The sequence below is a fragment of the Dendropsophus ebraccatus genome, chromosome 13 (genome assembly GCF_027789765.1).
Source record: "Dendropsophus ebraccatus isolate aDenEbr1 chromosome 13, aDenEbr1.pat, whole genome shotgun sequence".
Lineage (NCBI taxonomy): Eukaryota > Metazoa > Chordata > Amphibia > Anura > Hylidae > Dendropsophus > Dendropsophus ebraccatus.
Window position 1 is genome coordinate 57,517,172 of NC_091466.1, and position 24,874 is coordinate 57,542,045.

At 44.4% G+C, this 24,874-nt stretch overlaps 1 protein-coding gene across 1 annotated transcript in view; it reads left to right on the forward strand.

Annotated features, from left to right (window-relative positions):
- The first annotated feature begins 14,153 nt into the window (after positions 1–14,153).
- LOC138770850 (deubiquitinase DESI2-like) overlaps positions 14,154–24,874 on the forward strand; it is a 96,675-nt gene continuing 85,954 nt past the window's right edge. Inside the window, exon 1 of the mRNA XM_069950108.1 lies at positions 14,154–14,834. Coding sequence (XP_069806209.1) covers positions 14,796–14,834 — 39 coding nt within the window. The 5' untranslated portion in view covers positions 14,154–14,795. The remainder of the gene's footprint in view (positions 14,835–24,874) is intronic.

Below are 24,874 nucleotides of genomic sequence, written 5' to 3' on the forward strand. Positions count from 1 at the left end.
GCTCCAGCAAGGCAAAGGTTGAAGGGGATATTTGGGCTTAGACTAATACGGTACGATTTTTCGAGAAACCACACCTCTCCTTTCACCACTTTGGTTGTGGGTTTTGCAGCTCTGTTCGATTGAAGTAAATAGAGCTGAACTGTAATACCAAACACAACCTAAGGACAGGGGTGGTGCTGTTTTTGCAAGGAAGTTGCTGTGCTTTTCTAATACCCTTAAATCTGACCTGGTAGTGTTCTCCAGGCTTCACTAGGCTCTTCCAAGTTGCTTTTTAGCTCTGACCCAGCATGTTCATGAATTCCAGCTTCCTGGATTCCACCTCTGGAGTTTGTATACTAATATTTCTTCTCTACACCTTCAAGTTCTGTGTCTTCATTCCTGGCCTCTCTTGTTCCATATCTACACCTACAAGTACTGTGTCCGCATCTCCAAGCTGTTTGACCTTCCTTTCAGTCCTATTGCAAGGTTAATTCCTGGTGTTCCTGCAACACAGTTTATGCTTCTGGTCTCTCTGCTCCACAGTCCATGTTCCTGGTTTTCCTGCTACACAATTCTTGTTATTGATACTCCTTCTCAACAGTCCATGTTCTTGGTGCTCCTGCTCCACAGTCCATGTTCTTGGTGCTCCTGCTCCACAGTCCATGTTCTTGGTGCTCCTGCTCCACAGTCCATGTTCTTGGTGCTCCTGCTCCACAGTCCATGTTCTTGGTGCTCCTTCTCAACAGTCCATGTTCTTGGTGCTCCTGCTCCACAGTCCATGTTCTTGGTGCTTCTGCTCCACAGTCCATGTTCTTGGTGCTCCTGCTCCACAGTCCATGTTCTTGGTGCTCCTGCTCCACAGTCCATGTTCTTGGTGCTCCTGCTCCACAGTCCATGTTCTTGGTGCTCCTGCTCCACAGTCCATGTTCCTGGTGCTTCTGCTCCACAGTCCATGTTCTTGGTGCTCCTTCTCAACAGTCCATGTTCTTGGTGCTCCTGCTCCACAGTCCATGTTCTTGGTGCTCCTTCTCCACAGTCCATGTTCTTGGTGCTCCTGCTCCACAGTCCATGTTCTTGGTGCTTCTGCTCCACAGTCCATGTTCTTGGTGCTCCTGCTCCACAGTCCATGTTCTTGGTGCTCCTGCTCCACAGTCCATGTTCTTGGTGCTCCTGCTCCACAGTCCATGTTCTTGGTGCTCCTGCTCCACAGTTCATGTTCTTGGTGCTGCTTCTCCACAGTCCATGTTCTTGGTGCTTCTGCTCCACAGTCCATGTTCTTGGTGCTCCTGCTCCACAGTCCATGTTCCTGGTGCTCCTGCTTCACAGTTCATGTTCTTGGTGCTGCTTCTCCACAGTCCATGTTCTTGATGTTCAAGCTCCACAGTCCATGTTCTTAGTGCTCCTACTTCATAATCCATGTTCTTGGTGCTCCTGCTTCATAGTCCATATTCTTGATTCTCTTGTCCAACAGTCCATGTTCTTGGTGCTCCTGCTTCACAGTTCATGTTCTTGGTGCTGCTTCTCCACAGTCCATGTTCTTGGTGCTTCTGCTCCACAGTCCATGTTCTTGGTGCTTCTGCTCCACAGTCCATGTTCTTGGTGCTCCTGCTCCACAGTCCATGTTCCTGGTGCTCCTGCTCCACAGTTCATGTTCTTGGTGCTGCTTCTCCACAGTCCATGTTCTTGATGTTCAAGCTCCACAGTCCATGTTCTTAGTGCTCCTACTTCATAATCCATGTTCTTGGTGCTCCTACTTCATAGTCCATATTCTTGATTCTCTTGTCCAACAGTCCATGTTCTTGGTGCTCCTACTTCATAGTCCATGTTCTTGGTGCTCCTACTTCATAGTCCATGTTCTTGATTCTCTTGTCCAACAGTCCATGTTCTTGGTGCTCCTGCTCCACAGTTGATGTTCCTGGTCTTCCTGCTCCACAATCCATGTTCTTGATGCTCTTGCCTCACAGTCTATGTTCTCTGTGTTCCTTTTCCACAGTCCATGTTTCTGGTCTTCCTGCTCTATAGTCCATATTCTGGACCGAGGGGTTATAAAAATGGATGTAGATATAAAGAGGTATAATTGCAGGTGTCACAGAGGTCATAGTTGTGACAAAGTCCATCATGTCACATCAAGGCCCTATATACAAGGTCCAGCCACTAAGTAGGTACAAGATGTAGTGCACAACATTGCTTACAACCTGCACCACCACCACCATTCTTCTGCAGAACTAATCCTGCTCAATCCTACATTTGATCATCATCTGACTATTTTAGCAAATGGAAGCCATGACCATTGAAATATTCCAGATGAATGTTCCAAAATTAGGAATACATTTGGCTTTACAGGTGGCCGTCGTCCATTTGTAGCGCAGTTTGTGTGACCTTAGCTTGCTTTGATGACATTCATGCACTATCATCACAAGCAATAGACAGTGGTTGAGTTATATAGAATGGAATATAAAAAAATATATATATGCCCCATGGCCGAAAAGAATACAAATGAGGGTAAGCGTCCCCTGTCGCAATCTAAGGTTTGACAAGTATGATTGTTATCTTCTGTCAGCCCTAAGCATATCATTTTCATTACCCCCCTATGCAATGATATCCTGAGGCCTCAACCTCTTTTAAAATGACTCACATCCCCAGACGCCAATATATCGGTGTAATTCTCTAATTCATCTTTTAAATGGGAAGCTGTAAGAGCAGACTTGTGCCGACACTGGAGGCACGTGCAATATTTCACCATTTCTTAATTAGAATCTGTTTTGGGAAATGGCAGGTACATAACCATTATCCATGTGTCTGCACCATGTCTATGTTCTGAGCTCATTGTTATGTATGAGTATTATGCAGACTTTCTTTTGGGAAATGTTTTATTGGATTTACTTGCTGGGATGTTGGAGACATAATTGGATCCATGCAGTGCTTTGAGATATCGTATAGCTGCTATTGTAGTAGGAAGCTGCTAAGTCACATATTAAGGGAAGGCTTTGACTGCAGAGAATATGTATATGATAAGAAGGCTTCAATATAGTTGCATGCTGCAGTGATTTAAAGGGCCAGTGCATGGGATTTTTTAAAGTTCTGGCTAACAAGTTACGGGACCTTGAAGGTGTTGTCCAGACTTAGGGCTGAATCGGGCCGATGACAATGATCTTGGTCCTGACTAGAGATGAGCGAACCTGGAGCATGCTCGAGTCGATCTGAACCCGAACTTTCGGCATTTGATTAGCGGTGGCTGCTGAAGTTGAATAAAGCCCTAAGGCTATTTGGAAATCATGGCTATAGTCATTGGCTGTATCCATGTTTTCCAGACAACCTTAGAGCTTTATCCAAGTTCAGCAGCCACCGCTAATCAAATACCGAAAGTTCGGGTTCGGATCGACTTGAACCCGAAACCCGGTTCGCTCATCTCTAGTCCTCACCTAAAATTATCGGCCACCGACCAATGTATAATAGCCATGTGTGACTGTAAAAGAGAATGATACATACTTTATACATACCTCTCCACGATGCCCAGTCTTCTGCCCTCTGCTCCGTTCCCAGAGCAGACGCTGTGGCTCTGCACTGACAGGCCGCTCAGCCAGTTATTGGTCAAGGTGGTCCTGGCCAGTGATTGGCTGAGAGGCCTGTCAGTTCAGAGACCCACTCTAAAGCTACAGCAGCGACACCGGGAAGCAAGTAGAGGTTAGAACATTGGGGATCATGGAGATGTATGTATACAGTTTTCCTTGAGCAGAAGGAAGAGCAGGCAACTACGGCTCCTAGCCTCGCAGACAGCAGACCGCTCTCAACAAGAACGCTGTGGTGGTGCTCGTGGGGACAGCACAAGGCAAACATAAGAACAAAAGTCCAGTAGAGATGACCACCGCACTCACCGATTCAGCGAAAATGATGCTTTATTTCAGGGACAGAGTGTACAACACATAGCAGGTGCGTTCCACAGAAAGGAGCAACGAACGTTTCGCGCCTGCGCGCTTCAACTGGCTCACATTATATGAGCCAGTTGAAGCGCGCAGGCGCGAAACGTTCGTTGCTCCTTTCTGTGGAACGCACCTGCTATGTGTTGTACACTCTGTCCCTGAAATAAAGCATCATTTTCGCTGAATCGGTGAGTGCGGTGGTCATCTCTACTGGACTTTTGTTCTTATGTATACAGTTTAATGGCAAGGGCTGAGCAGACATCAATAATGATGTCTGTGCAGCCCTTGCTAAACAATTATCGAGCCATGTAATAGGCTTGGTAAGCAAGCGCCGATCTAGCATATGAACGCTCACCAGGAGGCATTGGCCCATCTAATATGGCCCTAGAAAAACTTGGCTGCCCTCTGCTTCCTGTCATAAGTTTGGGTGGGGTTGTGCAGCTCCGTTTAATTGAAGTGAATAGAGTTCAATTGCAATGAGAATTGTGCTTTTTCTAATCTTGCATAAACTATTTAAAGGGGTACTCCAGCGGGGGGGGGCACTTTTTTGCTGGTTCCAGCGGCGGGTCCCGCATTGCGGCGCTCAGGTGACCGGTTCCCGGCCGCTTCCGGGTGTCTGACGCGGGCCCGAGACGTGACGTCTCTGGTCCGCTCAGCCACTCAGTGAGGGAGACTTGAAGCGGACTCTGAGCGGACTTGAAATGGATTCCGCCTCCTCCGCCTCCTCCACCTCCTCCCCAGCAAAAAAGCCCCCCCCCCCCCCGCTGGAGTACCACTTTAAGATTGTGTAAGATTTAAAAGACAAAGGATGCTGATAGGCTGTATCCCAGTTTTCCAGGCGGTCCTCCGCCTGTATCCACCCTCTTCACGGAGTGGGCAGACAGGGGGAATCAGACTCCGAGAGTTCAGGTTTATACGAACCCAAACCTTGGCAGATTCGCTCATCTCTAGTCTACAGACACACTAGTGGATTCTCATGTGAAAATGATACCTGTCTGACATTGTCATTTGGTGCAGTGTCCAAAGTTTCCCACCTTTGCCTTCTCCACTGACCATACTTTATTATAGTGCTTGAAAAAGCACTATATTGTAATCCATATTCTTCTTCTTCCGCTTCTTTTTCCAGATATTCTTCTGCGATTAATACAGCCCGAACAGCTTTGCACACAGACTCTGTTCCAACTGCATTTCAAAGCCCTCGTCGGTGACAGGTGTGCTAAGTATTTTTGGTTTCGGATATGTCGGTTTAAAGAAATTTACGTTTAAAGACCCCTAATTTCTTATAGGAAAAAATGGCCCATTGGAAATAATGACTACACAGTAAAGCATTAACAGCCAATCACAGCACATATGCAAATAGCTGAAATATAGCAGCCAATGGAAATTATTAGTCAATGCCTGAAAACAGTAATGCAGTCACATGTCCACTATTGGCCAATAGAAGATGTAGAAGATTTTATCTCACTGACATGAGTAAGATTGTCATGGTAACCGAGCAATGTTCTTTACCATTATAAGGTGGTGAGTCAGTGAGTAACAGAGGTCAGTCAGTGTTGTAGCAGAGGTGAGTAAGTGTTGTAGCAGAGGTAAGTGAAGTAGCAGAGGTCAGTCAGTGATATAGCAGAGCTACATGACACAGCAGAGCTGAGACGGTGATGAAGCAGAGCTGATAATAGAGAGCTGATAACCGCATGACACAGCAGAGCTGAGTAGGTGATGTAGCAAAGCTGATACCCACATGACACAGCAGAGCAGAGGTGAGTCAGTGATGTAGCAGAGGTGAGTCAAATTAGCTCTTAGGGTGCCTTCACACACACCGGATCAGCAGCGGATTTCACACTGCTAATTCGTAGTGAAATCTGCTGCAGATCCAGTGTCAGTTCATCCCTATGAGAATATGTAAGTTAACCCCCCGGCGGACGAAGCATACATCACCTCCTCCCCGCTCCGGCTTGCTTCGGGGGTTCCCGGCATCTGCTCGTCCCGCTCAGCCAATTAGTGCGCTGCCCTGCCGCAGCCACTGATTGGCTGAGCGAGATGTCCTGCCGAAAACCCCCAAAGCAAGCCGGAGTGGGGAGGAGGTGATGTATGCTTCGTCCGCCGGGGTTAACTTATGGACATCCCGCTGCGAGTATGTATTCTCATAGGGATGAACTGGTAATGGATCCGCAATGGATTTCGCTGTGAATCCGCAGCATGAAATCTGCTGCAGATCCGGTGTGTGTGAAGGCACCCAAAGTCACTTTTAAAGGGGTGGTACTAAAGTTGCTCTGAAATTGCTGGTATCAAACTCGCTGTTAAAGGGCCGGAGCCACATTCGCTTATAAAGGGACAGTACCAAAGTTGGTCTTAAAAGGTCGGTACCACAATTACTCTTAAAGAGAAGGTACCAAAGTCGCTCTATAAAGGGCGATACCAAAGTCACTTTTTTTTTTTTTTTAATTTAGAAAAAGTTGAATAATTACAATACCAAATATAAAAACATACTACAGAAAAGGGAAAATTATCATCTCAAGGCAGGGGTGATATCTGTAAATACTTAACACCTCCTAATATATCTAACCAAACCCTTTCATATAATACATTTAAGTATACTGTGGGCCAATGTGGGGAGACCCCGTCCATATCAACAAAACAACCAGGCCTTAAACCTTAAACTAGAATTGTGCGCCGGGGACGAACCGCAAGCCCCCAAAAGTTCCCAAATGGCGAACCGACCAATCCGGCCCGAAGACACAAACTACCGGCAAGAGAGAATCCAAACTCCCAAAAAAAAAAAAACACACAACAACCCCAACCAGAACATCAAAACAAACAAACAAAAGAACAAATACAAAACGCATATTTCCATAATCCTTCTTTTTTTTTTTTATATTACTTAAATTCTGCGAGGTTTTCCAAGCTCACCAACAATGAACCTCTAATATCCAACAATTACCACCACGCGTCTCATCTGTTGGACACGTCCAAAAGGCCAGGGTTTCGCGTAGCCCTCAGGATCTGTCTACTTACCCTTTGTGCCATTACTACTCCCCTGGACCCCTTTTAAACAGAGAGTTCGCATATTTATGTAAATAAATTAGTTGGAAGTGTCCATTGGCTTCTGTCCCCACTCAGAAGACTTCAGACCTGATAAGACATCCCTCCAATCATCTTAAAAAAAAAAAAAACAAAAAAAAACAAAAACAAATGAAAATTAAAATATATATAAATAAAAGAGAAAAGATCTCCCTCAATTCCTCGGCAGGGCCCATCATAGCCGAACCAGTCCGATCGCATCCTCTCGAAACCTCTCGATGAGCTCAACACTTCCCCCCCCCCGCCCACTAAATCACAGTAAACCATAATTAAACCCAACAGCCAACAAAAATCCCCTGAATAGGGGTCCCCCAGACCGACCCACAGATCACAAAACTAGTAATTTATAACAAACTTAACCCCCACACCCTAACTCCCGAGACATCCAGAATTGTATTTTCTATCTATTTCCCTTTATCCCCTCTATATACAAAACTAATCTACAAAATTAACATAAATTATGCTATCCAAAAAAAAAAAAAAAAAAAAAACCCTCCCCCCTCCCACAACCACTCATCCACTGGAGAAGAAAAAAAAAAAAAAAAAAAACATCATTGATAAATCAAAATACATCTTTGCCATTGAGCCATACTAGGGACTTTAGAAGATAACCAGTTACGTACAATTAGCAATTTAGCACAAAATAGACCCTTAAGAAGAGATTTAGTTTTCTTGGTTGTTAACTTTAATTCTGCCGTGTCCCCCAACACTATCAATTGAGGGGTGCGTGGGATTACCAAACCTAGATTCTGTTCCATTTTTTTTAACACCTCACACCAAAAATTATATAAACTCCCACATGACCAAAGTATATGAATGATATCAGCCCCATACTCCCCACACCTTGGGCACCTATCCTCACTCCATCTCTTAATTTTTGCCAGGAATACCGGGGTATAGTACAACCGATGCGTAATATTATACTGCACCATCTGATGACTTCCTGAAATTGCAACCATTTTTATTTTTCTGTATATAATTTTCCAATTTAACTGGCAAGAGCTGCCCAAATCTTCTTGCCATTTCTGTTGGCTTTTAAATTCATATTCCCTCTCGTTTATCAACTAACTATACAATATAGAAATTAATTTTTTCTTTTTGTTCATATCTTTACTCCTAAGTTTCTCAATAAAAGAATTTGGTACTAAGCTCTTGCCCGGCCTGGAGTTTACTCCCCGGAGGACTAGACTGATGCACCGTTCACTAGGGGGAAAACTAGAATAACTAAATAAAAACAAAAGAGAAAAAAAAAAAGAACCCTGCCAAAACCACCCCACAAGGAACTACCCCTTAAATTAAAGATATTACCGGTGCAAAACAGTACAGCCCTCAAAGGTCCACCCCAGACCACCACCAAACAAGCTTCAAACAAAATGAAAAAACAGCAATAACGAACTTAAATAATGGTTTGAAGCTCCTTCAACTGGAAAATCATAATGTATAAACAAAACCTCCAATCCTGAACAGTTAATATTGATTAATGCCGAACTATACAGATTGGTGTTTAATTTCTGATGCAGCAAACAGTTAGTAACCTGCTAGTAATCTTGTAATGCCAGTTAGCACGTTAGTATTGTGAGCAGCAGCATATATTAGCATCTGTCCAGGCTTCCCATATGGTCCGCGAATTAGCCAAGAGACCCGCAAAGTTAGTTAGTTAGTGTAAGTTAGCCGCTAAACTGTAGCCCAGAAAGTACTTGTAGGAAGCCACTGAAATCCAAAATCAATAAATCCTCCAGGAGTAAATCCTTTTCCCGAGTCAAACATATACCCAGATATGCTATCAGCTCACTCTCCCGCTGCAGCCAGACAACCTTGTCTTGCGGTCCACAAGTAGACCGGCACTCTCACACCGTGCCGATATCTACTTCCCACTCCTTCTCACCACGACCAAAGACCACACCGTAACTCCTACCACAGTCTTGACTTCGGGCACCTTCCGACACACACACTGCCGAGGCAGCAATGTCCCTCCAGGAAAGCCGAGATCCGTCACTGAGCGTACTCCTTGTGCCACGTGACCCTCTCACGTCCTCGCTTCCGACAGCCACGTGACCCTCTCCCGTCCTCGCTTCCGACAGCCTCTCACGCTTCGGAACGCTCCTCTCTCAGACCGGACCCTCTGGACCACATCACCGCACCGTACCGCAAGGCAGGAAACCGGCTACTTCATCCGGGTAAGCCGCTCGTCCATCCGTCCTAGAGGCTCAGCCAAATCTCACGCCGCCATCACAGAGATCCACGAGATGGGGGGCGGAAGTGGCGCGCCTCAGCCCCGCCTCATGCTCCTCCAAAGTCACTCTTAAAGGGACAGTACATAAGTCACTCTTAAAGGCACAGCACTAAAGTTGCTCTTAAATGTATGTAGCAGATCTGATAACCGAATGACACAGCAGAGCTGAGTCGGGGATGATACAGAGCTGATACCCGCATGACACAGCAGAGCTTAGTCATTGATGTAGCACAGCTGACACCCACATGACACAGTAGAGCTGAGTTGATGATGTAGCAGAGCTGATAATTGCATGACACAGCAGCGCGGGAGGGTATCAAGGGTAACAGTTTCTCTTAAAGGGAAGTCACTGTTAAAGGGGTACGCTTTTCAAGCACTATGTGTTTCCCTGGAAATGCAAATCTAGTTAGTCAGTGTCATTTCAAACTATTTAATAGCCTATTTAATAACTATTTAATAGCCTAACACATAACATATAGACATATAAACTAACATATAAGTAAATCACTTTGTTTAGCAAAAATGACTTCTTCCGCAAAGGAAAAAAAAAAGAATAGTGCTATGTAAAAGCATGGACCTTGTTAAGTCTGACTCCTTTAGAGGCTCTATGCTATGCCTAAAAGGTAAACCAAAGCTTCACTCATGTCTGCCGGTTTTGCAGGATCCTAATTGAGTAAAAAAGAAAAAAGCAGCAGGATCAAAGCAAAGTAGGGATTAGATCACAAAAGCAGCCTTGCTCTAAGCAGTGAACTGCCGCTACTGCTGCTGTTGCTGATGATGCAAAGGCAGAAAATGAAATATGCAATCCCAGAATGCTGTTGCTGATGATAACAAGCTAAAGGGATGGGGGTAGGAGATGACATTCAGGAAACAGCACTGTGTACATAGCGAGAACACAATTATTCACACAGTAAACAGCTGCCCAGAATTTTGTAGTGTAGAGATAAGAAAGCCCTGATTTACTTCTCAGGCTCAGTGAGGACCCTCTGGAGGAGGTAGAGAGGCACAGCTTGCATGCACACAGTCCACATACCACAATTTAATCCATTCCCAACTTCCTGTATTCAGGGGTGTAACTAGAATTTATGGGGCCCCATATCAAAAAATTGTAAGGGGGCCCCCCTCCCTTTTGCACAACACAGAGCACTACATAGGCTTGGTAATGTGGCCAAAAAAAATCTAATCTCTTGTGACCAGAGGCAAAATCCTGCCTGAAGCTACAGAAGAAGTTACTGGCAGAGAAGGTAGCCAATGGCTGCTTGTTCTGTCAGTCCACTGTATTTAAACTATAAGGGCCCATTGGGAGCCCTTATGGTTAAATACATACTGTAGGAGCAGGAGCAGACTACCTGCTGCTTAAATCTTCATGTACTGCAGTGTGTGAGTTACCCAATGTATGCTTATGTGCTGCAACACAAAAAAGTCAAAAAGGAAGACAAGGAACTCTCTTTTTCACTGCTCCTGCACTAATAACCCATGACCTTTGGATAGAGCTCTGAACATTTTCCTACTTGATTGCAGCAGCCGGAGAACAGAGGTCAGGGGTTATCATAGTAGTGAAGCAGAGATTTCTTTGTCCTCCGACTATTAAACCTTTTTTTTGTGTTGCAGCGTGTAAGTGAACAATGGGTCACCTATACACTGCAGTACATAAGGGGTTAGGCAGAAAGACACAGGACAGCTCTTATTTTCCCTGTACATCCCTGCGCCCGCCTCCCCCACGAGCCCCATAGCAGCTGCCCACCTTGCCTCTATGGTAGCTACGCCACTGCCTGTATTCCATCCTGGTCTATCTCTGTGTTAAATCTCATAAGCAACCAACTTAGTCCAATCACAGATTTCTGAACACAGGAAGTAATACTTGATGCGTTTGTCATCCCATGTGAATGCCACAGTTTCTTTTTTGCCAATATAAACATATTTGCAATAGCAGGATACATCTCTGGCCACAAGTAGTGATATAATGTAAGAAATAACAAGCTCAGTACAGTGTGTATGGGTTTTCTATGTGTGGGTGCTGTATGTGTATCATGGGTTAAATAAAAATGAAAAATGACTCTGGAGAAAGACAATCCTCTGCTGGCTCAGGTCCTCGGCACAGTTATGATTTGTTTTCCATTTGGCATGGGAGAAAGGACTTTGTCTCCCGATAAGAAAGAGGAGAGATATTGCATTCCCATTTCCCTGCAGAAACGGCAGTCATATAAGTAACAGATTGCAAAGCACTGGTAATTTAAAACCACAACCAGCTCAGCTTGATGTAAGGCTGAGAGAGAAGCTAACACATTCTGCCTTATAATTAAAGTGGAATATGCTTAAAATAGGCGCAGTCTCTAGCGAGATCTGTTAGATGACTACACCTGCTTTCTCTAGGATGGAAGCCTCTGTGACATTGATATGGCCTGGTGGTCAAACAGAAAATAATTCTTAAAAGGGGTTGTTCACATTATAGTAAAATAGTTCAGTATACAGTATTAGTAGGTGTACTCACTGTATATACTGACAACAGCTCCCTGTGTACCTCATAGAGCTAAAATCAGACTCCCGTCCTCCAGGCTGAGCTGCCCTGTTCTGTGGTGAGTCTGTCCATAAGATGGAGGAGCATGGAGGAACATGTGACCATGCCCCGCCCCCCAGTGTCCTCCATTAGAATATACAGGCTCAGTGGTGCTCCTCCATGTCAGCCATATAATGGACAGACTTGCCAAAGAGCAGGACAGCCCAGCCTAGAGGAGGGAAGTCTGATTTTAGCTCTATGAGGTACACAGGGAGCTGCTGTCAGTATATACCAGGGGTGTCAAACTCAGGCCCTTCAGCTGTTGCAAAACTACAAGTCCCATCATGCCTGGACAGCCAAAGCTGTAAATTGTAGATTTAAAACAGCTAGAGAGCCCGAGTTTGACACATCTGGTATATACAGTGAATACACTCAGTAAAACTATAAACTGAACTATTTTACTATATAGTGGCAAACCCCTTTTAACCTCTTAGTGACTGCCCATACACTTCTTGGCTGGGCAATCAGGGCATATAGAGCCCACTCCATGTTTTACAGGTGTTGGCTGTATATTAGGACCTCCTGTTGTTATGTATAAATATGATGCCAGGAGTGCCACAGAATGTAAATAAATAATCATTTTTTAGGTTAATCTGTCACCTGCAATTCAGACTCCAAACTGCTAACACTGTTAGATAGCTGTTAGGTCAAGGAGATGCATGGTACCTTTCATATATCTGTCTGTGCCTCCAAAGCTTTTAAAGTGACTGTACCACCAGGCCCAGGCAGAAGCACTGGAGACAGGCCGACCCACCCCCAGTGGGAAGAAACCCCCGCCCCTCCATGACGTGACTCTATTAGAATTAATGGAACCCTATCATAGAGGGACGGGGGTTTCCTCCAACTAAGGGTGGGTCGGCCTGTCTCCAGTGCTTCAACCTGGGCCTGGTGGTACAGTCACTTTAAGGTCCTTTTACATGATAGAAGCATTAAAGGTCACAGTGGCATCAAATGTGGCAGCAACATCACATAAACCTTTTACTACAATATTATGTAAATGTTGTTTTCTTTTCAGTCTGACACAGTGCTCTCTGCTGCCACCTCTATCCGAGACAGGAACTGTCCAGAGCAGCAGCAAATCCCCATAGAAAACTCAGCACAGTCCCTGTCTCCGACAAAGATGTCAGCAGAGAGCATTGTGTCAGACTGGAAAGAATACACCACTTCATTTTTGTGAATACGCTGTAGTGCTGCAATGAAACTCCCACATGTGTGAACATAGCCTGAATTTCACTGCAGAGTTTTGCACAATCAGTGAAGTTGCAGCAGCTGCTTCTGGCTGGTCAGAGATGGTCAATCACTCAGGGGATTGGGGGATCCAGCAAAGCCTCCTGTGACATCACACCCTGCCCCCTGTCTGCATCATCAGCCTGTGCTCAGCAAACACACACAATGTGAGACAGAGGCATGGAATATTTGACTCCTAAGGGGGGAGAGCAGTGGGAGCAGGAGACAATGTAGATTGGCACAGGGGCCATTTTTCTTCACTTCCTGGATTTCTATCAGCTACCAGTGTGGCAGAACCGCACAGATATGATAATACATTATATAGACACATCTATATAACTTTTAATGTACTTTTAATAGAAAATAAGTTTTCCTTATCCAGAGTTCCCCTTTAACCCTGCTGCCAGCAACCATCTAAACATGAAAGGCTGGAGAAGATGAGATAGAGGGACCTGTCCTACTGTGTATATAGATTTTGCATATTAGACTTTGTGTAAAAATATCTTGTACTACTATATTTTATTATTACAGCCAGGTAGGCTTCTAACATATAGTACTACATGTGTGTATATATATATATATATATATATATATATATATATATATATATATATATATATATATATACACACACACAGTATGTATATATATATATTTATATATATATATATATATATATATATATATATATATATATATAAAACACCAATATAATTAGATCATTATCCTTTCCCCAAAGATGACATATTGGAAATGTCACTTGATATTACTCTCCATCTTCTCGTTCCATTCACCAATTAGAATAAACCACCAGATAATTATACTGCAAAATTTTCTGGCGTAGAAGCGGTTAATGTTCCTCTCCCATCCCAGACGATCTAGAATCCTTCTCGCTGAGGGAATCTCATTAGGGAATTCCATGTGCGGGAAGTTAATAAAGAGGGAACTCATGAATGGCTCGCATGCACTATTCATGGTTCCTCCTCCATCTCTAGAGGCCTGGGGATGCTGTATGATGTAACTTGCCTCCCTGCAGCTTCCATTCACATCTATTAGGCAGACAGCCAGAACTCCCCCTTCTATTTAGATGAAGTCATCCTGTTCCTATATTTTTTATGGCTACTACGCTGTCTGCACTACACCAGCACCAGAAGGGTCACACTCCTGATGTGAAGCTGCCTGGATTTCTCCGCACCTTCCCCCGTCAGCTCTTTCCATCCTATGTCATGAGTTGTCTCTTTCCCTGATCAGCATCAGCACCATGGGCTCTCCGATTTGTCAGTATTCCCACGACCGGTGCTAAACATTGGATACAAATCCCCGGGAAGCCTATCTGATTTAATGCTATCCTTGCCTTATGCAAGACACAATCTCCCGGCAATCTGTGCTCTGGTGGGAGCCAGACGGAGGAGATAAACAGCTCGCTATTTTCCACAACTGATGCCGAGTAGATTGGATAATGCAGGGAGAAGCAGCATGGTTTTTAATGCCGAGCTAACCTTAAGCACTGGAAAGGTCATCGGCATACAGATGCTAAATGCATTGCAGCAGATTCCATAGTATTCCATTGTACTGAACTATGGATTGCAGAACCTAGAACTTGGGGCTCTCACCTCTACTTGGCCGACCCCTCCACCTATACCCAAGGGCTACAGCATGAGAACAAAACCTGATATTTGCATAACTTTGGCCAAAAAAAAACTAGAACGAAAAGGTTCCTTCTCTTCTCGAATCCATTGCAGCATTGACAAGAAGGAATTTACAATCTTGGCAAAACCTTAAGGGACTGACCAGCTTCACGATGGCCAATGAACCGGTGATACTAAATGTATATGATATGGTAAGTTCTGCATGCTGCTCCAGTCTATAAAGTGTTAAATATTTCACCTAGGTCGCCTCGGTGGCCATAGGAAATGCTGCAGCCTTCGAGGAGTGCACCCCCTCGCTTGCTTGTTTTCCTGCTGTCTCAGAAGCCCGGGATTTATCGCTCGTCTGCAATTTATATGCAAGTCCATTGATTTGACTTATTTGTAGTTTTCCACTTGATGGTCAGGGGGAATTTTCCCTAGTTTGTAAATCATGGCACGGACGTTTTACGGATGTTCTGGGAAAGGAAATAAATTGCCATGATTGACTGTGGTCTATGGAAGTGAGACAGTATGGCATTGATCAGGCTCCCAGCTATAAATCCATAATACAACAGTCAAGGCAGCTCTTCAGTACTCTCATTCATATATATGTGTGTGGGTAATAATGCCGTAATATCCTATAAAGTTTATTTTATAGCAAACCTGTCTCATGTTCTATGATTGATGTGGACTAGCATCCTCTATATACATGCACACCTAGTTTAGCTATGTAAATGGATATAGTCTAGATTAGGTATATAAGGCGGCTGACCGTTATCTCTTCTAATTCCCTATATACATGCACACTTAGCCATGCATGTATATGGCTATAGTCTAGATTAGGTATATAAGGCGGCTGACCACTATGTTTTCTAATCCCCTATACACATGCACACTTAGTTTAGCCATGTATATAGTTATAGTCTAGATTAGGTATATAAGGCTAACCGCTAGGTCTTCTAATCCCCTATACATATGCACACTTAGCCATGTAAATGGATATACAGTAGTCTAGATTAAGTATATAAGGCGGCTGACCGCTATCTCTTCTAATCCCCTATACACATGCACACTTGGTTTAGCCATGTATATGGTTATAGTCTAGATTAAAGGGGTTTCCAGTTTGGGTGGGGTTTTCAAACTCCGTTCCATTGAAGTAAATGGAGCTTAATTGCAAACCACACCTGAACTAGAGACAACAGTAGGGGGAAAAGTGGCCATGTTTTTGTAGCACTGGATAACCCCCTACAAGGCTAACCGCTATGTCTTCTAATCCCCGATATACATGCACACTTAGTTTAGCCATGTATATGGTTATAGTCTAGATTAGGTATATAAGGTTTACCGCTATATCTTCTAATCCCCTATACATATGCACACTTGGTTTAGCCATTCATGCATGTGTTCATATTCTATGACTTGCCATCTCTCCCCAAGCCCTATACGCATGGACACTCTTCTTGGTCGTGCATGTGTTCTGCCAGTTATCGCTTAAGGCAGCTTATCTCCCTTCAGAAGAAAAGGATCAGACATGTTGAAATCCAACTGCCCAATCTTTTTCTTGCCAACATCCACCATTGGGGAAGAGTTGGAAGGCCTCCATACATGGTTTGTTGGTCCTGCCAAACTCAGCAGGCTTATGTGATTTTATACTTATGTGTATGGCCGACTTAAAGAGGTACTCCAGTGGTGGGGCATTTTTTCCCTGGGACCGGGGAGGAGGTGGCTGAGGGAAACGACGTCCACTCACCTCCCCGGTTCCAGCGGCGGGTCCTGCATCGCGGCGCTCCGGTCCCTTGTTCCCGGCCGCTTCCTGGTGTTTGACGCGGGCCTGGCCCGGTTCCTGGCCGCGTCGGACACCAGGAAGCGGCCAGGAACCGGGGACCGGAGTGCCACGATGCGGGACCTGCCTATGGAACCGGGGAGGTGAGAGGACGTCGTTTCCCTCAGCCACCTCCTCTCAATTTTTTTCTAAACCTGGATAACTCCTCTATGCGACACTTCATAGGCCAGGAAAGGTTGTCATGCTCCTGTGAGGTCAAATGGGGAATCTGGGAGTTAAAGCGAATGTACCGCTAGGTACATCGCTTTGTGTTTTTCTTTACATGAACAGACCAGCGCTGGCTATTTTTTTGAACAGCCACCCGGTTCCCAAATACGGCAGCAGTCTATTCCCGAGCACTGTCCGAGCTCTCTTCTGCCATCTTTGTATGTGACAGGAACTTCTCAGAGCACTAGGGATCACCATAGAAAACATCTTCCACGTTGGATAGCTCCTGGCACAGACAGAGGTGGCAGCAGAGAGCACTGTATCAGACTGGAAAGAATACACCACTTCCTGCAGGACATACAGCAGCAGCTTGAGATTTTCAAATAGAAGTAAATTACAAATCTTCATAACTTTCTGAAACCAGTTAATTTGAAAGAATATGTTTGCCTCCACCTCCTGGACTTGAAATCAGGAGAGAAACGTGATTTTGTAAGTTTGGAAAGTTATCAGATAGGAGACAGATATTATTGGTATTTTTACCCTATGAGTTATCCAACAATGTCTGGCACTTATAGCATGTTACGGAGCCAACAGACTCCTTTTAAATGGGTTCCATGTAATTCTACATTTTTTTGATCAAATATGGTTTCCAAAAGCATTTTATGTCTCTTTTCGAGACAAACATTTTAAAAGTCTTCTTGAATATTTCTAGGTCTACAGTAGCCTGTGGCTAAACAGCACGGCGGATTGCTACTACCTTGTTACTGAAGTTCAGTTTTCATTTCTTATTGTAGATGTATATATGTTGAATATGAATACTCTTACTTCAAGGAATTCCCGTTATCATGAGCATTGAGGGTCTCATGGTCAGATCCCATTGATCAGATACCTACAACCTATCCTGTGTATATGTGATCAGTGATAACCTTGGTATAAGTGTGGTGCGCCACCGCTGATTGATGGTTATTGTCAGTGATGTTGTACAGTTCAGCCAGAGTTGGTATAAGCACACAGGTGTAATGTTGGTATCTGCTTTATGTTGTGGCTGGCTGTACTCCCCAGAAATGTTCGGTGACCTACCGGGTTGTGATGAGTCCCTTGGGCTCTTGGCACGGTAGTCCTGAGTGGCAATTGACCCACCCGGACTATCGGTACCGCCACCTACAGAAAAGGGGAAAAATAACCCAAGGTGCGCGGCTAGTGTGTATAGGTGCCAGTGCAGAGGAAAGGATGGCCGAGTCCCAGTGATATAAAAATAAAACAGCTTTACTGTACAGTCTCGATAGTACAAAACACTTTTGCAGCAAATAGATAAATCTTTACACAGACTTTAGTGCTTGAACTCGTTTGTGCTGAGAAGATGCTTGAAGAAGTGGAGTAGAGGTAGTTGTAGCGGTGCTTGAAGAGTTGAAAGTAGAATAGAGTAGCGAAGAGGAGTTTGTCAAAGGAGTCCCAACCCAATGTAGCAACCTACTCTGCCGGAACTGAAGAGAATACTTGCAAGTGAGAAGTTGCTTGTACCCGTGTGTAGACTAAAGTCTGACCATCTTCTGCCCTACAGTGTCGAGTGACTCGTCCTCTTAGGGTGATGCAAGCCTTGGTTACCTGGGTGAAGCTAAGTTCCCAGGGCGTCCCAGTTACCTGCACTGCGAGATAGGATACATAGACCTTCTGGTAGCTTTGTCCTATACAGGCTAGTTCCTCTTGTGTATCAGGATACTGTGCTGCATTTTTTTACACTGGTTCACGGCGTGGGCTAGGATGTTCCCAGACTCTTCTCCCTTTGTAGTGTTTAGCACTGCATAGTAGATATAGTATAAGTACTGAAAGAACAAAGTGTCTTTAGTTGCATCTGACCACACTCGTGTCTTAGACTCAACCAGACTGAACTGAACTGACTTGTCCCGGGCGAGGGTCCTGGCAGAGCCAGGTCCTGGCTTGGCTACAGCAGGGACATCTGCTCAGTGTGTGACACTAAACCTTCTCCCACCGAGTAACTTTCTACAGGGGCTAAGCAAGGTACCCTGTGAGTGGTGGAAAGGAATGTGTGCAAGAGAAAGAAGTAGAGAGCATCTCATATAGGTCAGCAAAAGCACATGGTACACATAAAACAGTAACCCATTGCTAACTTTAGCTGTGCAGTACATAAGAGCAAACATATAAAGTACTGACATCTAGTGGCAAAACTTTAAAGTGTGCTACATCACCACTTAACCTTGAGTAAGGAGCTTTTGCGACTGGTGTACAAGAGAAAAGAACACCCATGGTGGGATACCACACAGGGAGTACTGTATATAAAAACAAGAAAAACATAACATGTCTGTCTTCTAAGAAAATCTACTATTAGCCTGAACACACAGGTTGTCATTAGGCTATGTTCACACAAGGTCTTTTTTGTATTTTTGGACAGCTGTCATTTTAAGGCCAAAATTTGGTCATATTTGAATAATTACAGCTATAATTTTCAAAATATGGCCGTATTCGTGCCTCAAAACAACGTCCATCCAAAAATAAGTGAACATAGCCTGAGGCTCAACCACGCAATGTCTTTATTTGGCCATTTGACTGTTTTTCCGATCTGTTTTTCTGGACAGCCGTCATTTTGTCCCAAATAATGACCATTATTTCAAAACAAGGGCCTTTGTTTGTGCAATAGTGGCTGTTATGAAATAATAGCTGTTATTTGGGTGCAAAATGACGGCCGTCCAGAAAAACAGATGCCAAATGGCCAAGAAAGACGTTGTGTGGTTGTGACCTTAGGCTATGTTCCCACAATGTTTTCTTTTGGGGCATTTTGCAGCATTTTGTTTTCACCAAAATGCACCAGTTTTATGCAAATTATAGCCATAATTTTTATAAAACTGGCATATTTTGGCGCCAAGATGAAAAAAAGACGTTGTGGTAACACAGCCTCAAAAACAACAGGCACTCAAAACAAATGGCCGTTGTTTCACATGAAATTTAATTGCCTTGAAGTCTATGGACAATGGCAGGAGATAAATGACATGATCATTAATTCGTCAGCGGTGGCAAACAACGGGCGTTGTTCAATACATTGTGTGAAACAATGCATTGACTTCGATGCAAATCATAGCATTATGAAAAGAACGGCCGTTGAGTAAACTGAAAACAGTGTCCGTTCTTTTAATAAAAAGTATGTTGTGAGGACATAGCCTAAAGCCCCTATTACACGGGACTACTGTGAGGAGCAAACCAGCGCTGTCAGCGCTCGCTTACTCCTTGTTCCCCTCTTGCTGCCGGCACGTGTAATAGTGAGTACGGGGGAAGGCCTAGATCATCCGGGCCTCCCATAGAGGATAGAGGCGGTCCGCTGCCGCCGCTCCTATTCCATGGAGCGACAGCATGGTAACATGTTAAAAGAGAAATGACAGCAATGATCAGCCAACATCGTTCATGTCGGCTGATCGTTGCCTTCTATTACACGGAACGATTATCGACCAATATCAGCCGATAATTGTTCTGTGTTAGGGTCCTTTTACACAGAAAGATTATCTAACAGATTCTCTGCAAAAGATTTGAAGCCAAAGCCAGGAGTGGATTTGAAAAGAGGAGAAATCTCAGGCTTTCCTTTATGACCTGATCTCTGTTTATAGTCTGTTTCTGGCTTTGGCTTCAAATCTTTGGCAGATAATCTGTCAGATGATCTTTCTGTGTAAATGGACCCTTATAGGGCCTTATGGTGGCAAATAACAATCCACACCCTGGCATCCACTAGATCTGGGGGAAACCGGAAAGCAGCATTGCATTCTATTCACACTGGCATTGTTGTTTCATTACGTCAGATACCTGTTGTCTCTGAAGGAACAGTGTTGTCTCCGGCGCTATTATACCTGTCCTAATATTCAAAGGGAAAAAAACAGAAGGATCCATTGTTAGTCAACAGAATCTATCAAGACTGATTGTAAAACAGATCTGTCACGCATCATGCAAAAACAAAAGTGTTGACACCATTGTGAATGAAGCCTTCGGCATGTTGTTCTCTCGCTGAGTCATCATAAATCGGACGTTCTTTTATAAGGAGACAAGAAAATTGTATTGACCCGGACACCTTTATAAGTGAGTTACATTGTGGAATATCATTTCAGGCTCGGCACAATGCAGCCTGGCGTCCTCACGTGGGAGCGTGTAATACACATCCAGTCTTCCAGCTCCATTCCACTTATGTATTATATAAAGTGATGCATATAATGCAGCTGTTCTTTCTAAGGATTGTTACATCTCTATTGTCTATTGGAAATGGTTTTGTGGGATTAGAATAGGACTAAATGACCCTTAGTTCTCACAACTGTATAAAACCCTATACAGCCATAAAGATGTAAGGAGCCATAGACTTGGCACCCATAGAAAGAGGAGGGTCAAGCGCTATTGGTGCTCTCTAGAGATGAGCGAATAAGATTCGATCGAGATGGTATTCGATCGAATATTGCGGTATTCGAAAGATTCGAATTCAATCAAGTAGTGTGGCGAATACGCGGGAAACATTCGAAAGCCCTCCCATCGCAGTTGGCGCTTTTTTAAAATCCAATCACCATGCAGGGAGGCAGTGAGGGACCCTGGGAGTACGCACGCAGCGCGAAAACAGCGTCTAGCCTCATTGGATGGCTGAACCACATGACCTCGAATCTTAAATACTTGGCTCCCGCCTCTCGACCGCAGATGAGCTTTCAACCTAGCCAGGGAAAGATCTTGGAGCAGGGAGAGAGAGGTTTTAGTAGCGTTTTGGTTAGGCAGGATTACTACAGAACCCAAAAGTCCTTTTCAGGGCTAAGATCCAGCGAAAAAGTCATCTCTGACCAAAAGCACTAAGTGCTAAGAAATAGATGATATAACAGCAGCATCAGAAGGTGGATTCATTCCAGTAGCCTGTGTGTACAAGTGACCTATAGTGTCCCTGTTTAACACCACTAAGGGCGCGTTATACATACTGTTCCAGTAGCCCACTAAGGGCACCTGATATATACTGTTTCAGTAGCCCAGTAAAAGGCACGTAATACATATTGTTCCAGTAGCCCAGAAAAAGGCACGTCATACACACTGTTTCAGTAACCTTCGTACAGCATTATGCGAGATACGTGCAAATAACATGACGCTCATTGGAATAATGTACGTAACGCTGCGCAAGAAATATGAACGAAATGTGTGAACATTGCCATAAATGTTCGTAAAGCGTTCGCAAACATTTTTCCTTCCCAACTGCAGAGAGTGGCATTATACTGTGATTTTGGGGTGTTAAGTGCACCCAGGCACGCTCCCCCTGATGTCCCAGTGTCATTCCGGAGGTGTTTGCATCGTTTAGGGAGGTTTCATGGGGGACTTTGGGGCCTCCAAGTGGTCGAATTTTGATTTCCAAGTGCTGAGAATTGTTTTCCCATAGACTATAATGGGATCGAATACTCGTTCGAATAGTCAAATATCGGTGCCTATTCGATTTGAATTCTCGAAAGTTGAATATTTCACTACTCGCTCATCTCTAGTGTTCACCAAACTATAATGTCTAATCCAGGGGTAGGGAACCTTGTCTCTCCAGCTGTTGTAAAACTACAACTCCCATCATGCCTGGACAGCCAAAGCTTTAGCTTTGGCTGTCCAGGCATGATGAGAGTTGTAGTTCTAACTATTTTTTTTCCTTCAAATTAAATGGTTTCAAAAAGTTATATAGATTTGTAATTTACTACTATTTAAAAATCTCAAGTTTTCTCAAAAATCTCCCAGTAGTTATTAGCTGCTGTAAGTGGTGCATTCTTTCCAGTCTGACACACTGCTCTCTGCTGCCACCTCTGTCCGTGACAGGAACTGTCCAGAGCAGTAGCAAATCTCCATAGAAAACCTCTCCTGCTCTGGACAGTTCCTGTCTCACACAGGGGTGGCAGCAGAGAGCAATGTGTTAAAGTGGAAATGATACACCACTTCCTGCAGGACATACAGCAGTTACTGAGTATCAGAAGACTTGAGATTTTTAAATAGAAGTTTATTACAAATCTATATAACTTTCTGAAACTGATTGATTTGAATTAAGTAAAAAGTCACCGGAGTAGCACCTAAATCAAGAGAATAGAGGAAAATTTCCTCCTGAAGGAATGAAGCACAGGGTATAATGGAGGTCCCGGTGGTCAGACCTGCACTGATCAGCTTGTTATAACTTTTTAAAGAGGATGTACCACCAGGTACATCCTCTTTAACCTGAACCCACAGATCGAACGGCGACGGTACGGGAAGCCGGTGCCGCAGTCCGTTTTCCGGACCGAGGCCCGGTTCCCGTGCCCGGCGCCGTTCTATGCACCGGAACCGGCCGGTGCTCAAGCTCTGGAGGCCGTCCGAGCTGCCCCCAGTGGGAGGGAATTCCCTCCCCTGTATGACGCGGCTCCATTCATTCTAAGAGAGCTGCGTCATACAGGGGAGGGAGTTCCCTACCACTGGGGGCGGGCCGGCTTACCTCCAGTGCTTGAGCACCGGTCGGTTCCGAGAAACGGACCGCGGCATCGGCTTCCCCGTGCCGGCGCCGTTCGATCCGTGAGTTCAGGTTAAAAAGGATGTACCTGGTGGTACATCCTCTTTAAGCACTCCATTCATTCTTTAGGCGGCTTCTGAACATTGAATGAAGATCATTTTCTTCCTTTATAAAGATCAATATGGGTCCCAGCGTTGAGACACCAATCAATTAACCTGTTATCCCCATCCATGGACCTTCTTTAGCTTTCAGAATTGCTGTAAGTCTTGGAGGCATTCTATAAATATTATATTGAACCCAATAGCTTCCTGCAGTTGCTATACATTACATGGAGACATTGGCAGGTTCTAAACAGCCATTCTACCCCACCTCAGAGATGCTCTATAGGATTTAGATCTTGGGACCGTAAAGGCCATGAGAACTTACTTATTCCTAGAACAAATCCATGACTGTATGATGGCACAGTACTTTGCCCTCCTGAAAGAATCCCTTCACCAAAAGGGCAAACAGCTGCCATGAAGGGATGACCATGGTTGGCCACAATGCTTAGATTGCCTCTGACCAGGCAATGTTTTCCCACGGCTCGACCATACAATTTCGCCCTCTTTTGCCAACTGGAGTATAGCCTATTTCTCTTAGACAGCAATGACCCTGGAGCTAGGCGTCTGCTGTGATAGCCCCTCTGTACTAAGGAACAACATTTTGGGGGACATTTTTGAAAGGTCCAGCAGGGGTGTACGTCAGGGAGAAGGCACTGATTCACTCTTCTCCCTGGCGTACACCTACCATTTCTCCCACTCACCCGATGGGCGGCTCGGAGGGCACACACCTCATTTGTCATGATTTATGCCTGCTAGCAACAGGTGTAGATTTGGTACACTGGGCACAGGGTTGGGCGCCCGGCCGGCTGCATTTACTAAGAGGCATGTGCCTCCTAGTGAATTTGTCTGGGAAAATGGGGGACAGGGCCAATTTAAGATCGGCATACGAGAATGCGGGTCTTGATAAATCCTCAGACTAGAGATGAGCACAACTCGAGCATGCTCACGATTGTTCAGCAATTGAGTTCCAGTGGCTGTAGAAGTTGCATGAAGCCGTAGGGAGTCCTGGAAAACATTAATACAGCCATAGGCTGCAGTTTCCTTGACTATTTCTTAGAATAATCCCTGCCATCTTCATCTGATCTTTTCCATCGATGACTTATGTCCACAGGATCCCCTTTCGCTGGATGATTTTCCCACCATTCTCAGTTAATTCTTGACACAGTTGCAAAAGAAAACCCCAACGCGGTCGGCACTTTGTGAAATCTTGGCCCTAGCGACGATGACCGAGCCTTGTTCCAAGTTGCTCTGATCACTGGATTTTCCATAATGTGAATTCAGACTAAAACATATCCACACAAAAACTATCACTTGAGTTTATGCTGCACTTTGGGGGGGGTTACATATTTAAACATGGAATCTCCAATCATGAATGGGCATGTGCCTCCAATAAAGTGGCCATTCATTATATACATACCCACACATTGCCATCTGACACTATGTTTGATTAGCTATGCTACTTTACAATGTCATAAATTATTGCACCTTTAGCCCAATTACACCCTAGGCGGTGGCCTACTTCATCTCCTTCATCCTATCTCCCTATGCCTCCAATTTTACATAAAAATTTCTCCAGAATCTGGGAGCATAATTGTACTATGTTCCATAAAGCATACAATTACTATATTACTATTCTGCCCTAGAAACACTGCTTGAATGATTCCAACATATGGCCCGTACACCATATATCAG